This window comes from Diabrotica undecimpunctata, chromosome 6 (genome assembly GCF_040954645.1).
Source record: "Diabrotica undecimpunctata isolate CICGRU chromosome 6, icDiaUnde3, whole genome shotgun sequence".
NCBI lineage: Eukaryota > Metazoa > Arthropoda > Insecta > Coleoptera > Chrysomelidae > Diabrotica > Diabrotica undecimpunctata.
This window is the reverse complement of record NC_092808.1, coordinates 149738488-149756567: the sequence shown is the minus strand read 5'-3', so window position 1 is coordinate 149756567 and position 18080 is coordinate 149738488. Positions and strand designations below refer to the sequence as shown.

The following is an 18080-nucleotide window of genomic DNA, read 5'->3' as shown; positions in this document are numbered from 1 at the left end:
AACTATATACATGACTAAATTCAAAAGGCAGGTAGAATTATCTAGGATTATAAACTCATTTTAATATATATATACATTCAAATACGGAAAAATCAATATAATCCTAAAATAACAAAAAACCCTTATTCTATACTATAATATGTATATATTTTTCGTATACTATTTGGGTTTTCTTGTTATGTAGAGGTTATATTTATTTTCCATTACATTAATGCCAAAATGGTTAAAAAAATTAAAGAATAAAATCTTTATTTTTAAAAATGTTACAAGAAATGTTCAGAAGGCTATCCAAGTGGCCTAATCTGTATTAAGTGAAGGCAAAAAAGTTACTTTGTATGATTTGATAAAAACAAATCGCGATTTAAATGAATTCACTGGAATACACATTCGAAACTTGCTGGAAAAAAATTTGTGAAGCTATTTGTTGTCTCGGCAAATACATGTATAAATTATTTTCAGATAACGGTAGAAGTTCTTTCTGAAGTATTAAAAGCTGCAATCTCCGGGCCAGGAAAAGAAGAGATTCAAAATAGGATACCTCTTAGTTTTAAGAAATTTCCTAAAACAAGAATTATTTTGGACTGCACAGAATTACTTTTACAAAAAAGCAAGTGTCTCAAGTATTGTGTAATGACTTATTCTCACTACAAAGGAGACCACACATTAAAAGTTATGATTGGAATAGCACCCACCATCTGGTTTAATTACATTTGTAGATCCTGTTTATGGTAGCCATGTCTCAGGAGAAAGAAATTTTTATTCAATCAAGATTATTGGACAAATTGACACCAAATGAACATGCTATAATTGCTATAATGGTAGATAAGGGCTTTTTCATAGAAAATAAAATCGCATTAATAAGACCGCCATTATCAGGAAAAAGAAAACAAACTATGAACATGCAAGATGCTCTTTGTACTGCTGAAATTGCTTCAGCAAGAGTGAACCCAATAAACGATATCCCTATTACGTGCGCCATTTTTCAAAACAAGTGCTGCCAGCTGCCAGGCCAGGCTGCCACGCCACCTATCTATAGTCGTTTGAGAATGCGAATAGTTACGCACCCTGGCACTAGGCAATGCGCCAATCGTCGTTTTACTCTTTAACATAGGACTGGCACTGCTATGTGGGAGTGTGCTGTGAGTCTAAAAATATGTCAGATTGGCTGTTGTCATTTGAATATTTTGAAAAATGTTAAAATTTGTTAAATTTTGAATAAAGTGGATTTTAATATAATTTTTCATGGCTAACCATTATGAAGTTCCCAGCTGGTATATATTATTATTTACTATTTTATTAATTGTTGTGTGAGGTTATGTCTAATTGTTTAATTTTAGGGCTGGCAAACCCCCAGTTGGTCTTCATTTAGATGTGTTAAAAGGCGACAAGTTAATTCAAAAGCTAATGATCGACGAGAAAAAGTGTTATTTATTTGGAAGGAATGCTCAGATGAACGACTTTTGTATTGATCATGCCTCTTGTTCCAGGGTTCATTCATCTTTCGTCTGGCACAAACATCTAGAGCGAGCATTTCTAGTCGATCTTGGCAGTAGTAAGTATTAACTGTACATGAGCTAGAAGATATTTACATTTTTGTTTACTTACACATTTATTTAAAAAATGGAAGTACACAAATAGTGAATATATGTGTAGGGTCTACTGCAAAAACTAACAAATCTCTAAGAAAACTTGTGTAAAATATCTCTTTCAGTATCTCAAATACTTTTGTGTTATAAATTTTTATGAAATATAAACATCAGTGTGGTAAACAACATGAATTTTAGCAAATATGTACTATGGTGTATGGAGTTGCTTAACTCATGTTGAGAGTGCCCATAATATTGAACTAATGCTAAAAGGATAACAACATTAACCTAAATGCTTTAAAAATCAACTACAGGCACAGACGGAATGGTACAGTATAGCAGCAACAAAGAGAAATCGATTGGAGATATGAGCAAATACCAAGTTCCAACAACTAATAAATTCCAGTACTTTTCATAATTTTTCAACTTAAGAGCATGGTTTAATAACTAAAAACACATTTTTGCCACTTTTTTCACTATGTTCATGCAATGTTCAACCAAAAACCAAATTTTATTTAATTAATTACCGAACCAACATCTGCTAAACCATTATGACAGTGAAGCTAATGTGACAAATGTTTTGTTAGTGACTTATCAATTTTTGTTGTATTTGCTTTCAGCACATGGCACTTTCATTGGAAATCTACGCCTTGAAGCATACAAACCCACCCAGCTACCAATTGATTCCAGTTTTCATTTTGGAGCCTCTACTCGAAATTACATAATTAGGGAAAGACCACAGACAGGAATAAGGCCCATCATAGACGAAATTGAAAAAGCAAATGAAGAATCAGAGGGTGGTTTACTGGGTTTGCCAGAGACGGAAACTGAGTTAGATGTAAGTATTAATCTTCAAAGTGCTAAAAATAAAAAACAATTCTATTATTGTTAATTATCTCTTGCCTAAATATGGCACACATGCAGATGTCATAATATTTATTATTCAGTGGTAGTAATATGTTATGATTTGGATGACTTGGAGTGCATTTAGTGTAATGTAAGTCCTTTATAAGGGAAAGAAGCTGCAGTGAGCAGATATTAGTCTCTACTTGCTGTAAAGCCCCACTAAATCTGGTATGATGATTAGTAAAAACAATAATCACCACGCAGTAAGCTGTATAGATCAAATAAGTAATGAAGATTCAAACTTTGGGTTCATTTTGTGTAAAGCTCAAAATGTCTGTATTTCCATTATTTAACTGGACCTAAAAATTGGGGGAAACCAATAATAACTGTCAATTCTGGATGGCAACCAATGCTGTTTCTGTTCAGTTGTGGCTAGAGACTCTATGTGTTCTCTTATAAATTTTCTATTTCTTTCTCCTTTGGAATCTTTACTAGAAATGGAAATTCCAAATTTATTTTTTTCAAGTTTGGATATGGCAGTTCTTACCCAAATGTCACTAATGTCTAGGGTATTGAAAAAAAAATTGTTTGCAAACTTTAAAGCTCAATTCTCCAACTGTTAAAGAATATTTCATTATAAATTGACGCCGAGAATTTGTATTTCTGATAGTCTCTACTTTTTTTTGTTCTTTCGTTACATGTTTTGCTAAAAAGTCTATGTGCCTGTTGTGATTACCCAGTGCAAAATTTTTTTGAAAAATAGTTCTTTTTTGATCTTCTTTTTATAGCATTTTATTCTACAATTTTTCTTTTCACAACTTTCTTTTATTATTCTAGGTTTTACTGTTTTGGTCTGGATTTCTTTTTCTTTTTGCTTCTTGAACTTTTCAGTTCTGTGGTTGTCTGTATCTTTTTCTACCGGAGATCTTTGCTATATCTATATTTGGGACTGATCCATCTCCACTGACCCGCATTTTAGGACAAACTGCTATTTTCCTTTTCAACAGTAAAATCATCGAATATGGTTTGGTGTTGAATTTCAGTTTCAATCTGGAATAAAAAAAGCTTTTAGAAGATTTGGGTTTCCTCATATTTGTTCAATTAGAAAAAGCTACTATAAAAATATGCAACCAGCAGTAAAAGCTATCTTTATCTGATATACCTTAGCAAATGTATAAGCATGCATTAGGTTACATAAACCATATTTTGTTAGAAACCTACCTCCAATATAGTATTATCATGGACAGGCATAATCTCACACATATTCCCGTCTGTGTTTTCGGTATTCTGCAAACCAATCAAACTATCAATAACAATTTCTTCACCCTGAGTTAAAATATTGTATCTGTCGACCATAATGTACTAGGTTCTACCTCTTGATATCCAGGACCTATGCTAACGTCATTTTCTGTAGGTGTCAGAGAATGTGTTAATCATCAAGTTCATTATTACTCCTATTATTGCCAAATAAATGCCAATTATTAGCAAATATTAGGCTAGCATTGTTAAAAGTTAAATTTTTACATATCTATTACAACATTCACTAAATTTTTTCCTCTTAAACTCATCCTGTTTATTCCTAATTTACTGTTATATCAGATTTATAGAAAAACTGTTCTTTTATACCTAGTAAAGAAAAAACTACACCGAAAATCAAAATACCGTGTATTTACTGTTTGTAAACAAAGACTAACATTGTCGGAACTAGTGCGTAGTCGCCTCGTAACTTTTCTCAGCTTATATACAGAAAGTGCTAGTCGCAGAAATGTAGGAGGCTTAATAACATCAGATGCGTTATTTCATTGTACCAGCATGCAAAGTTTCATAATACTCATATTTTTTGTTGCAATGATATTTATTTGCCGACATTTTTTGCAGAACTTAACCGAATTTAATACAGCCCACAATCGACGAATATCGATGTTGGGAATTTCCGACGATCCAGACAAAAGGATGTCTCGAAAACGAAAGCGACAGAGCGTATCCTTCAACGAAGACGACGAAATCATAAATCCAGAAGATATCGATCCGAGTATAGGAAGATTCCGCAATCTAGTGCAAACGACAGTCGTCCCTACGTCATCCAAACGACTTAAGATCGCAGAGTCCGTTGGTATTTCTACCACAGAATTCAGACAACCTAAACAAGTACATCAACACCACACGTCAGCTCCCGATCTGTATACGGACTTACCTCCCGAAACGCACTCTTCTGGAGCAAGTACTATGGGAATATACAGTGCGTTGAACTCTAGATTGGGTATGGTGCTACCGAATCCAGCTCCAGAGGTCGACATGGGCCAGTCTTTTACGAACCCCACGCCGTTCGTACCACAACAGGTACAAGTCTCCGATACGATGGAACCCAAAAAGAAGAAGTACGCAAAAGAGGCCTGGCCGGGGAAGAAATCGGTACAAACTTTATTGGTATAGTGTTATCAGATATTCTGGTATTTTTATTTATCTAATTTTAAACAGTGTCATTTGGATATCTTTGTTTTGAGTTTTAACAGCTATTCACGACTCTAAAACTGTTGCAAATATATTGAAAGGGCAGTAAAGATTAACATTAGAAAGCAAAAAATAATGCAAATAAATCTTTTCTAACAATTAAAATATAGAAAGATACAAATTAAAAACTTCTGGATAATTCTAGCAACTTAATATTTGGTATTGACATATCTGGTTGAAATGACATTTGTTATTTTCTGTGGAAGGTTTTTTCAAATTTCAAATATAAATTTTATCATCCTCTTAAACCACTTTATAAAGAATTGGATCACTTAATATATGCGCAATAATGAGACGTCTTTGGAGTATTCAGTACCACAAACGGACCGACCGTAGAACAAATAATTATATTCTAAAAGAACTACCAGCAAAATCCAACTACAACACTTAAAATATTTTGAACCATGAGGTTAGACATAGACAATATGGAGAGACTCATCATTTAAAGGACGGTAGAAGGAGGAAAATCACGAGGAAGATCTCCAACTAGATTTCAGGAATACAAAACGTAACTCACAAACAAGAACACATATTAAACAGAAAAATATTTATGGCTAAGTTACAGTAAGCAGTTCAGTGGATGTTCTGCAATGTGTCATATATTCTTCTGAGCAGTAAAAACAATGTTTTAGAAGAAATTTTTTTATAACTTTATCGAAACTATTAAAGCTTAGCTGTTTAATACTTTTTGGTAAAATACTGTAATGTTTATAATTAAGACCATTTTTTTTCTGAAAGACTTAATTTACAGCAATTTGTTCGTAGGTGGTGACAGTTTCGCGTATTGTGAATATGGACATCAGACTGCTCTATTAAATGGGCACGTTTTCTGCAAATTTCAGTTAGAACTTGAAATATGAACAGTGTAGATAGCGGCATAATTTTAAATTTGATAAAGAAAGGTCGACAGTGTTCTAGATAACTAACCCCTGCTAAAATCCTAACAGCTTTCTTTTGCATTCTAAAAATTTGAAGTGCATTTGTTGAATTGTCCCATATGATTACACCATAGTTTAGGTGAGAGTGGAATAACGAAAAATATGTAATTTTTTATGTTTCAAAGTTGACAACCCTTGCTAGTTGGCGAATAACAAATAATGAACTTGATAACTTTTTTTTAAGTTGTGAGATATGAGCCGACCAGCTGAGTCGATTATCTATGGTTATTCCCAATAGTTTAACAGTCTCTTTGTTAACTGATATAACTAAATTTTGCCTTTTATCAGAGTTAAGTTTTAGTTTATTTGCAGAAAACCATCAGCTAGATTTAGTACAAACTTCCTCATGAGTCATTTTTAAATCATCATTATTTTTTCCATTGAAAAAAACATTGAAACACATATGACCTTTATGGACTTATATATATATATATATATATATATATATATATATATATATATATATATATATATATATATATATAGATCAGGCTTTGAAAAGATGGTATAGAAAATGCGGAACAATGGGCATACCAGTACAAGAGAATATATTACATTCACTACTTTTCGCAGATGATCAAGTCATTTTTGCACAAGAAAGGGAGGATATGGAATATATAATAAGGAAATTAAAGGAAGAATATCAACTTTGGGGACTCAAGATAAATATGTGCAAGACCGAATACTGATGTATTGGACCTGAGGTTGCAGATTTGAACTTAAGTTTAGAAGAAGAGACTATTAAGAGTTGTAAGGCTTTTAAGTATTTAGGGCCAATGATTAGCCGAGATGGTACTTGTATGAAAGATATAGAAATGAAAATAGCACGGGGAAAACAAGCCACAAGAGCACTTTATGGAGTGATATGGAACAACACTCTAACCAAAGAAAACAAAAAGATTATCTTTCAAAGCATAGTGATGAATATTACCCTATATGGAGCGGAAGTATGGCCAATGACGAAAAAAACAGTACGAAATAAAATAAGAACAGTTGAACTGGACTTTATGAGAAGATGTCTACAAATCACAAGATCGGATAGAATAAGAACGGAGGAAATATGGAACAGAATGGAAGTAAAATGCTCAATTACAAAAAAGTTGGAAAACAGAGCCATGCAGTGGTACGGGCATGTACAAAGAATGCCAGAGCATAGGTGGCCGAAAAGAATATTAAACTGGGACCCGCCGGGAAGAAGACGGAGAGGAAGACCTGCTACAAGATGGAAAACATACGTCGGAAATGCTATGATAGATAGAGACCTCAGAGAAGGTGACTGGGAGAATAGAGTGCTGTGGAGGACGAAAACGGCGAACTCATAATGGGAAAAGCCGAAGAAGAAGAAGAACAAGATTATTTTTTCCTGATATAACGTATGTCGTATCATCTGCGAATTGTGTGGTTTTGTACGGAGATATGAATTTAGGCAAATCGTTGACATAAGTAATAAAGAAAAGAGGTCCTAAGACCGAACCTTGTGGTACTCCATGTTTTACGGACTACCGCCTGGTGACTGCCACATAGATAAGAAGTTATAAGCTTAAGAGGGATACTTTTCAACGGTAATTCCATAGTAATTTAATTTGTGGAGCAAAAGTCACAAAGAGAAATTGCTATGCGATTGCCACGTTCAAACCCCTCAATCACCTCGCTCACAGCATTAAATACCGCGTTCGTAGTAGAACGAGCACTTCTGAATCCATATTGTGGGATGATAAAGTAATTATTTGACTCAAAATAGGAATAAAATTGTTGTTTGATAACCTTTTCAATCACTCCCAAAAATAGAAACAATGCTTATGGGTCTGTAATTGTCAGTTTTTGAGGAATCACTTTTTTTGTAGATTGGTAGTACTTTTGAGTACCTATTTTAGTACTTCTGGAAATATTCCAGTTGATAGAATTAAATTAATAAGATGAGTGAAAGGTGTGTAAACAATTTGGTAAGTTTCTTTTAAAATTTTGCTATTAATTTCGTGAACGTCCCTACAATTAGAATTACTAAGAGACTTTATTATTTGAGAGACTTCTTCTTCTACAACGGAACAAAAAAAAAGGACTTGCTCGGAGAAGGATAATTTCTATAATTGAAGAGGACATCGACATTAATAGTGGGAAGAGATGTAATTATATTCTCTGCAATTGTAGTAAAAAATTGATTTATTTCGTCTGGAGGTAGATCAGGTTGTACCGAACTGGATCTTGTGTTGTTTATTTCGAAATTTACTATTTTACAGCAATCTCTAGGTTTATTATTGTAATTAGTAATAAAATTACAATCCACTAGGAAACTAAGTTCCTGTAGCTGGCTGTATACCATGTATCACAAAATTTTTTATTTCAAATCCTTTATAAAAGGTATATAATAAAATAACCAAACGGGCTATATCACAAATACATTACAGAACGTTTTCGGAATGTAAATTCCATCATCAGTGTAACCTGAAAATATATAACCACTTTAATTAAAAAGAACGTAAAATTTAAAATGTTGACTAAGGTTATGCAAAATGTGGTTAATATTTACGAAGTATATATGCTATGAGCCACTAAAATATATGGGTGAAAACCCTTTAAAATAGATATGTTACATTATATATTATTATAAATTAGGATGTTCAAGTTACCGTTGGAATTGGTAACATGGCAACGTATGGCTCTACATAGGTTACATGGTCCTGATAAACATGAACAGGTTGAAGTGAAATGAAATGAAGTGGTTATTTCATTTCAGGTAACTCCAATTCAGCTGAACTATTACTTTCTAAAATTAATCAAATCCACCCCAATATCAAGTTCACCATGGAACTAGAATCATCCATGTCAATCAATTTTCTTGATCTCACCATTACCAGATTAAATGACCACTTCGACTTCAGTATCTATAGGAAACCCACACAGACTGACCATGTAATACCCTTTTCATCCAACCACCCCATGTCTCATAAATATGCAGCTTTTCATAGTTACATCCATCGCCTGGAAACCATTCCACTTTCTCATTCAAACTACAAAAAAAAAACTCAACATTATTAGACAAATAGCAGTCAATAACGGTTATGATCACAACATCATCAACAAACTCATCCATAGAAGACGTCTTAAGAACCTGCAGGAAACTGAGTTCCCCAGAGACCCTACCACCAAATCCAATTACGTTTCACTTCCATACCATCATAAGAGTCTTTCTGGAGATATTCGAAATCTAATCAAACGATCGGTTGAAAATATCCATGTTTCTTTTAAAGTACCCAATAACTTTGGTCAGTATATATCCAATTCCAAAGACTCCTCCATCAATTATATGAACCGTAGTGGTGTTTATAGACTCAAATGTTCTGATTGTGATGCCACCTACATAGGAAGAACATGTAGATCATTGTCTTCACGCTCTCTAGAGCATACAAAAAGAGAAAACACTTCCACTTTCTCTCAACATCTTAAAGAACATAACCACACCATCAATATCCCAGAAGACGTTTCACTTATTCATAATATCCCTCAAAAACTTTCTCAAACTAGACTTATATGAAGACCTAAAGAAAAACAGAGAAGTCCAAATTGTGTTAATCGCCATGTCTCATGCAATCGAGACTTCCTTCCGCTCCATCGTCAACTATTCTCATAACCCACATTCCTACTTTACTTCTTCATTAGTATTTAGATTTTTCGTTCTTCTTCTATCACCTATTAATCCTTCTTAGTCCTCTCAAACCTTTTTTCAATATATCCAACTCCCCTTCTTTCCTCACTTCTTTCTAGGAATCTAAGCGTCAAGTCTGACCCTGTACCTAATATTCTCCATACTGCTTTTTTACAAACTAAATTCAGAGCAGATTATTCCACTTCCCCTTAAAAAAAAAAAATTTCATTACCATACATCTTTACCTACTTAACCACATATCATCCAATTTTTATACTGTTTTCACTACACTTTATTTTACTTATCCACTTTCCCTCAGGGTTTGGTTCCGGATCTCTGGAGACTTCAGCCTCTTGTATAGTCTTTTCTCCTTTCACAATAATATTAAAACATCCCATATCTTTAGTAAATTTAACAGAGCCACCTAAAATCCAACTACTCTTGCAGTTTTTACATATCGTTACAATACACACCTAAAGGCACACCGCAAGGGACTGGGAACGAGAGAGACATTGTTTGCTTTTAATGTCCTCTCTCAAAGATGCTTAGATATGAACCTACATATTTATTCCTGTTTCATCGACTTCGAGAAGGCATTCGACAGAGTCCGACATGAAAAACTAATAGAAGTACTGAGAAACAAAGATATAGACAGACGAGACTTACGAATCATTATCAATCTGTATTGGAATCAAAAGGCCAATATAAAGATAGAAGAACAAAAGTCCGAAAATATAGATATAAAGAGAGGAGTAAGACAGGGCTATGTTCTGTCACCATCACTGTTTAATTACTGTTTAACGTGTACAGTGAAGCCATATTCCAGGAAGCGATAGCGGATCTGGGTGATGGAATCTCTGTAAACGGAAGAATAGTAAATAACATAAGATTCGCTGATGACACCGTTATAATGGCAGACACCCTGGAATCGCAACAAGAATTGGTAAATAGAATTAACGATTATTGCATTAGATACGGACTAAAAATAAATAAGAGAAAAACTAAATTTATGATTGTCTCAAAAACGCAACATGGAAATGAAAGATTAATGATAGAGCAAACCCAAATAGAAAAAGTAGAGACATACAAATATCTGGGAACCTGGGTTGATGACAAAAATGACCAAAGCAGAGAAATCAAAGTCCGAATTGAAACTGCAAGGCAAGCATTTGTGAAAATGAAGACAATGCTTACCAACAGAGACCTTCAGTTGCATCTCAGATTGAGGGCTCTAAGATGTTACATATTTTCTATCTTACTATATGGAATGGAAGCTTGGACATTGAAGAAACAACACATAAGAAAAATAGAAGCGTTCGAAATGTGGTGTTACACAAGAATATTAAAAATTCAGTGGGTTCAAAGGATTACCAATGCTGAGGTACTACGACGTTTAAATAAGGAATTAGAAATTATGAACAGCATAAAAAGAAGAAAACTAGAGTATTTGGGTCACATAACCAGAGGAGAAAAATATGAGCTGTTGAGAATTATTATGCAAGGAAGGATCCAAGGAAGAAGACGCATCTCCTGGCTGAGGAACCTTAGAGAATGGTTTAACTGTAGTTCACTACAACTTTTCAGAGCAGCAGCCAACAAAGTGACCATAGCCGTTATGATATCCAACCTCCGATAGGAGATGGAACTTTAAGAAGAAGACACACCTAAAGCCTATTAACTTCATCTACCTATCTTAAACTCAAACTTATAACTCACCCTTTTATATTTCTCAGGTACCAAATGTTCCTTTTAACATGTAGGGCCTTTTTCTTTTTCTTAAGTTATAACTTGAGCAATGTTTGAACAATACAATACCAAACCACCTTTCAGCCATCAATTTTCTGTTTGTCTTGCATACTGGTCAACAACAAAAACAACTTACCATCTTCATTCTTCACACCGAACCAGTAATTTATGTTCATGAACTTATAACTTAAAAAATCTATTATATTTACCAGGTACCAAATGTTGTTTTTTTTGACATAGAGGGCCTTCCTTGCTTAAGTTGTAAGTTAAGCACTACATGAACATTACATTACAAAAACATTCTTTTCATATTCAAATTTCATCTCAACAGCACATTCAAACATATCTTTTACTATATCAACAATAAATTTTATAGAACCATCTTCCTACATATGTCTTTTTTACTATTTTCTAGGTACCAAATGTTTCATAACATACAGGACCTGTTGTTAAAATCTTTAGTTAAGAACAAATTTAGACACATGTATAGTTGGTTGCCTATCGATACCTACAAAATTTCACGTACTCCAGTCTACCTACATTAATTTATAAAATAAATGTTTTTCAACATAAATATAGGACAAATTCACATTACAGACTACAACATTGATGGTTGATACTGTTATATTATTATATTTTAACTTATTCAATTTTAAATAATGCTGGCTTCTGTCATTTTTAGACAACTACCGTAAGTTGCACTGACTGCTTTGTTCCGACATCCGTCCTAACATGTCAATATTGTCTTTTTTATCAGTTGTTATCAACAGGTCCTCGAAGACACTTTGTCTGAGGATCATGTCACCTATGTAGAGCCATACGTTGCCATGTTACCAATTCCAACTGTAACTTGAACATCCTAATTTGTAATAATATATAATGTAACATATCTATAAATTAATTAACATTTAACGGGTTTTCACCCATATATTTTAGTGGCTCATAGCATATATACTTCGTAAGTATTAACCACATTTTGCATAACCTTAGTCAACATTTTAAATTTTACGTTCTTTTTAATTAAAGTGGTTATATATTTTCAGGTTACACTGATGATGGAATTTACATTCCGAAAACGTTCTGTAATGTATTTGTGATATAGCCCGTTTGGGTATTTTATTATATACCCTTTATAAAGGATTTGAAATAAAAAAATTTGTAATAAAATTACAATAAGCTGACTTTTTAGCAATTTGTAATTGCCGATTATATTCAAATTTTTGTTGTTTATATACTTTGAACAAATCGGGATCCTTAGCGGCATCTGCAATGTGTTTAATAAGAGAAAGATTAGATCTGTAAGACCTTAATTCATTATTAAACCATTGCACGGATGTTTTTTAGCAGTTTGTCGTACGTTTTTTAGTGGAAAATGCTTTAATATTAAAATTGTATAAGTTTCGGTAAGAATCACTGTCAAAAAATCAGGATCATTATATCATAGAAATAGTCCTTATTTGTAATAGCTACCGCACGTTTAAATTTCTGTAAACCAGAAGAAGTAATAAATCGTTTAAATGTTTGGTTAGTGTCAACAACGACTGAAATGTGGTCATTGAGAAGAATGATGCGCATACCTTGGGTGGATAGAGTTCGAAACGATGACGTCCTTAAGAGAGCCGGCGTGGAAAGAGAACTCTTTGAATTAATTAAAAAACGCAAGATTGGTTACCTTGGGCACATATTGAGAGGAGCAAAATATGAAATACCACAGTTAATCCTACAAGGGAAGATCGAAGGTAGGAGAGGAGCCGGCCGCAAACAATTATCCTGGTTAAGGAATATTAAAGAATGGACAGGAATACACAATACAGGCGAGCTGTGTCACGCCGCCAAGAACAGAATTCTAGTAATGAGATAGTCGCCTACGCACTTTGGTGTATGGCATGTTAAGAAGAAGAACAACGACTCCGAGCAATGCTCCGACTCAATAAATAAAAATTGAGCTCGATGATCAGAAAACAAGGTTCAAATACGCCCACTCTGTAGATATTTTCAGAAAAATTTGTCATAATGTTGTTGATACAATTATTGGACTGGGATGTGATTCTAGTATAATCGTTTATAGTTACTTTTAGACCAAAAGATGTTTAGATTTGAATATAAACAAAGAGTCAGATTTAATTTTAAAATTTATATTAAAATCACCAAGTATGATCAGTTTGTCTGCTTTACTAAGCAATGACGTTATGACATTCTCAAAATTCACCAAAAACAAGTCAAAGTCACCCTTACCCGATCTGTATACAGTTAAAGTATTGGTTTTTGTTGAAAGTACATACATTGCAAAAAGAACTCTGAACTTTGCTCTATATTATATTCATTTAGATTAAGAGAATACTACATAAGATTTGTTTTTATATAAATTGCAACTCAGCCTTGTTTCTTTTTTATCCTACAAAAGAAATTAGCTAATGAAAAGCCGGAGATGCTAATTAATTTTAAATTTTCTTCATTTTGCCAGTGCTCCGAAAAACTTATAACGTCATATAAATTTTAATCCGCAAGAAAAGCATTGATCATATCGACTTTATTTGAAATACACTGCAAATTAACATGAAACATGCTTACCGTACCTTGCCGAATTAGTTTATTTTGATGAAAGTTTGTAGAAGCTTCTAGGTTTCTTCCTCTGTCATCTTTATGTTTACGTACGATATCACGACGACCACTATACTCCCTGTAGGAGGCAAGACTGAAGAGAGATCGACAAAATTGTAGATACGCGTATTCTATAACTTATAACGAAAAACAGCAATACATAATAATTTATTAACTGTTTATATAAAATCTTCAAATGTCACTGTTTCAAATATACAAGATGGCTATAATTGTTCAAGTAAAATTTCATAGAATAAACTAACAAAAAATTTGCTAAATTTCCGTATAGATTTTTTTGTTTCAATGAAAAAATCCTTCAAAAATTGTAACAATAAAACACTGAAAACTTTGTTTTCAAACTTCCACAAAATTGTGTTGAAAATTGTGTGGAATTTTGTGGAAGTTTGAAAACAAAGTTTTCAGTGTTCTATTGTTACATAAAATTAATTTCCATCAAGTAACGGTCGAATCCATCAATTACCTTCAAAAATTTGTTGTTACATTGGACCTAAAACTTGTTTTATGACATTTTTTAATAATGTTGAATGGGCCATCCTGTATATTTCTTTTTTATACGATGAGTGGTTTAGATATATAATTTTAAGACAAAAGTGTAAATTGAATTATAAATAAACAATAGTTTGTTAATGTTTGTCTTTATATTTATTAATCCATTGTTATTCCATAATTACAAGATAATTAGAAACGAAAAACATGCACTTGTAACAAAAATATAAAATTATCACTGGGAACGCCTTTCGAAAGAAATGGAAAATGATTTTTAGGGTCTGAAAAAAAAATATGGCGCTTCATAAGAGGTCAAAGAACGGAGGTAAATGAACAAATAGAACCAAAACACATAGAAAAGGATACGTGGATTGACTACCTAAAAGAGCTCTATGCAGAGGAAGAACAAACGATGCTAGAACCGGAAACATCAGAAATTACCACAAATGAAGAACTTAATATAAATGTACAGGAAGTTCGGAAAATACTTGAAAACCTGAAGAACATATAAGCAGCAGGTATAGATGGGATATCAAACGAATTGCTGAAGTATTGTGGAGCAGCAATGACAGAACAATTGAAGAGTGTCCAAGCTAAGTGATCTAAGTGCCAAAACATAAAATTTTGTTTTTATTCAATCAATATGATCTATGTTCCTATGCCAATGTCCCCCTATGTATTGGGGGTTGACGTATTGTCGTTAGAATCGATTGATGAATTTGTGTTTTAAAGTAAATACAATGGATTCTAGTGCGTTTGATGATAAAAAGAAAACAATATCGTCAAGAAAAAAACAGAGTGAAGCTAGATTGAGTGGAAAACCCTACATTACACAAAAATGTAAGCTGCAAAAACTTGGAAAGGCCATTCCAAAAAATGAGGTTAGTACGAGATTTTTAACAGATATTTCGCTTGAAATTTGTGAATAGCTACCTAAAACTTTTTTTATTGCTACTTTGGCTTTGTTGATATGATATATTATTATGAGATTTTTCTATTTTAGATCACGTGCAAATGTAAATTCAGCTGTAGAGACGTGGTTGATATGAAAATTAAGCTTTTCGACTTGTATCATGGCCTTGAACTCAACGAGCAAGGCAGCTATCTCATGGGATTATTGCAAGTTTTACCAATCCAACGTCGCAGCAATGGTAGTTCTGGTGATTCATCAGAAAGTAGACGACAGTGTACCGTAGCTTTTTTTGTTCCAGATGGGGAAGGTAATGTGAAAAGAGTTTGTAAAAAAACGTTTTTGGAAATATTTGCTATAAGTCCGCAAAAGATTACTACGCTTGTTAGGCGTAAAAAGGAGGGACATACAACCTTTAAGGATAAACGAGGAGGTGTTAGAAAATTTAAGTATACTCTTCATGACAGACAGATGGTAAATAATCACATCAATAGCTTCCCGAGGGACGAGAACCACTACAGTCGTTCAAAAAGTGAAAAGGAATATCTCAGTCCAGACCTCAATGTTAATAAGCTATACAACCCTTTTAAAATAAAACATCCTGACAGCACCACAACATACAAATTCTATAGGAAAGTTTTTATGAAGAATTTTCCGAATCTTTCTTTTAGAAAACCTAGAGTTGACACCTGTAAGACTTGTGATTTACTTTTTTTAAGAGGCAAGTATATCCAGAAAAGCTAAAAATGAGTTGGAATTACATCATAGAAAAACAGATAAAGCTCTTATGTTTTTCAAGAAGATAGTACGAGCAGTACTCTTCCAGGTAGCGATACCTGTACCATTACCATGGATCTACAAAAAGTATTTTCGCTTCCCAAATTGACGCATAGTAGTATGTATTACAGCCGCCAATTGTCATGCTACAATTTTGGAATACACATGCAAGATACTGCAGATGGGATAATGTGCATCTGGCATGAAGGACAATCGGGTCGTGGTGGGAACCAAATTGCATCATGTCTTTTACAAGCCTTGAATACAGGAGAGCTTTCAACTTATAAACGAAAACTATGTATATGGAGCGACAACTGTGCAGGTCAACTGAAAAACCGAATGTTTATCTTCTTATACATTTTCTTAGTAGCTAATGGACATTTTGATACCATTGATCATAAATTTTTAGTTTCCGGTCATAGCTTTTCATCTTCAGATAGGGAGAGATTTTGCTCTTATAGAGAAACGAGCAAAATGTTCCAAGCTTCAAACAGTAAACGATTTAAAAACTGTAATTGCTGCTGCTAAACCTTCCAGACCTTACAGACTTTTAGATATGGGAGAATGTACTTTCTTTGATTTCGATAAAATATCATCAGAATGTATAGATACATCTAAACTTGGTTTTACTCAAGCATCGTGGTTACGTGTGACGAAAGAAGAGCCGGGAACAGTGTGGTACAAGAAAAATTTTAGTGACTTAATTGGATGGGAGAAGGGTCGTGTATTGAAAAAAGGTGTGACTGTCCAAAAGTTAAAGTCGACAGAGCTCTTGGGTTTTTCTGGTGTTCAGCAAATAAACGAAAGTAAGAAAAAAGATCTTCGCGCCATGCTAGAACTCATTAACCACGAAAATAGAGCATTTTTTACCTCTATTTTAGATATTTAGTCAAATATTATTCCTGTGGACTTAGATCATTTCCATTTTTTCTTCATTTATTAAGTATTACTAAGTTTGTTTAGTATATTAACACCGAAAATTTGTTATACGTTAGACGACGCAATAATGATAGCCCAAGATGAAAATAGTCTGCAAAGACTGGTCCACAGATTTAACATAAGAGCAAAAGAATTTAATATGACAATCTTATCTCAGAAAATTAAAACAATAGTAGTCACCAAAGAACCAACCAGATGTAAAATAGAAATTGATGGCATCAGTAATGAACAAGTAATGGAAATAAAATATCTGAGAATTGCACTGTCTAGCTATGGAGACTTGGACAAAGTAGTGAGGGATCACGTACAAAAAGCAAATAGACTGGTAGTATGCTTTAATAACATTATATGACGAAACAGACACATTAACACTGAGAAGAAGTCAAGAATTTATAAAGCCAGTGTAAGACCAATAATGACATATGCCTCAGAAATAAGACCCGACACAGCCACAACTCAAAAGCTACTGGAAACTTGTGATGTATTGGCAACCATGCAGTGCGGTTACGTCACAATCAGCTGGGAAGAAACACGGGACGAGAGAGACGGGAGGATCGTTTTAATTAATGTATATTTATTTGCATTACGTTTGGAGTGATAATTAAAGTCGCTCTCTCATTAAAGGATGAGATCCGTGTGTGTGCCAGTTTAAGTGCATTATTCGTCCCGGTGATAAATAAAGCAATTTGTGTGCAAGATGGCGGCATTCGGAAACATCGAACAGTTTAACGTGGGTGACTCCAAAGGTTGAGAATCGTACGTCGAGTGGATTTTTTCTTCACGGAAAATAACATTACGGACCCTGATAAGACAAAAACTACATTTTTAAGTTTGCGCCGTCCAAATTGTCTGATAAAACCTATGACCAAATCATAGTTGAGTTTAAAACGAATTTTTCTCCAAAAACGTCGGAATTTGCGTGCAGGTTTAAGTTCTATCAACAGACTGGTGAAACAATGTCTGTGTATCTGAAAGAATTACGAAAATTGGCAGAACTCTGTGGTTTCGGAACTAGTCTTGATATAATGCTACGTGACCGACTCGTTTGTGGTATTACCGACGAATCGCTACAGCAA

General features: G+C 33.6%; 1 protein-coding gene and 1 long non-coding RNA gene across 3 annotated transcripts; one reads left to right on the top strand and one right to left on the bottom strand.

Annotated features, from left to right (window-relative positions):
- Window positions 1-1138: 1138 nt before the first annotated feature.
- On the top strand, window positions 1139-7324 carry NiPp1 (nuclear inhibitor of protein phosphatase 1). Of its 2 annotated transcripts, none has more exons than XM_072535734.1 (4): window positions 1139-1271; window positions 1338-1552; window positions 2207-2424; window positions 4311-7324. In XM_072535734.1, exons 1-4 carry the CDS (start codon window positions 1243-1245, stop codon window positions 4863-4865), a joined length of 1017 nt encoding a protein of 338 aa, XP_072391835.1. In that variant the 5' UTR covers window positions 1139-1242; the 3' UTR covers window positions 4866-7324. The 2 variants fall into 2 exon arrangements, with proteins under 2 accessions (XP_072391835.1, XP_072391836.1); XM_072535735.1 differs by having other exon boundaries at window positions 1145-1271; window positions 1488-1552.
- A 1476-nt stretch (window positions 7325-8800) lies between these two features.
- LOC140444089 (uncharacterized) lies at window positions 8801-14538 on the bottom strand. The gene is made up of 3 exons (XR_011951311.1): window positions 14353-14538; window positions 11189-14185; window positions 8801-9997 (listed from the first exon to the last, which is right to left on the bottom strand). It is a non-coding gene; the product is annotated as an uncharacterized lncRNA (long non-coding RNA).
- Between the last annotated feature and the right edge of the window lie 3542 nt (window positions 14539-18080).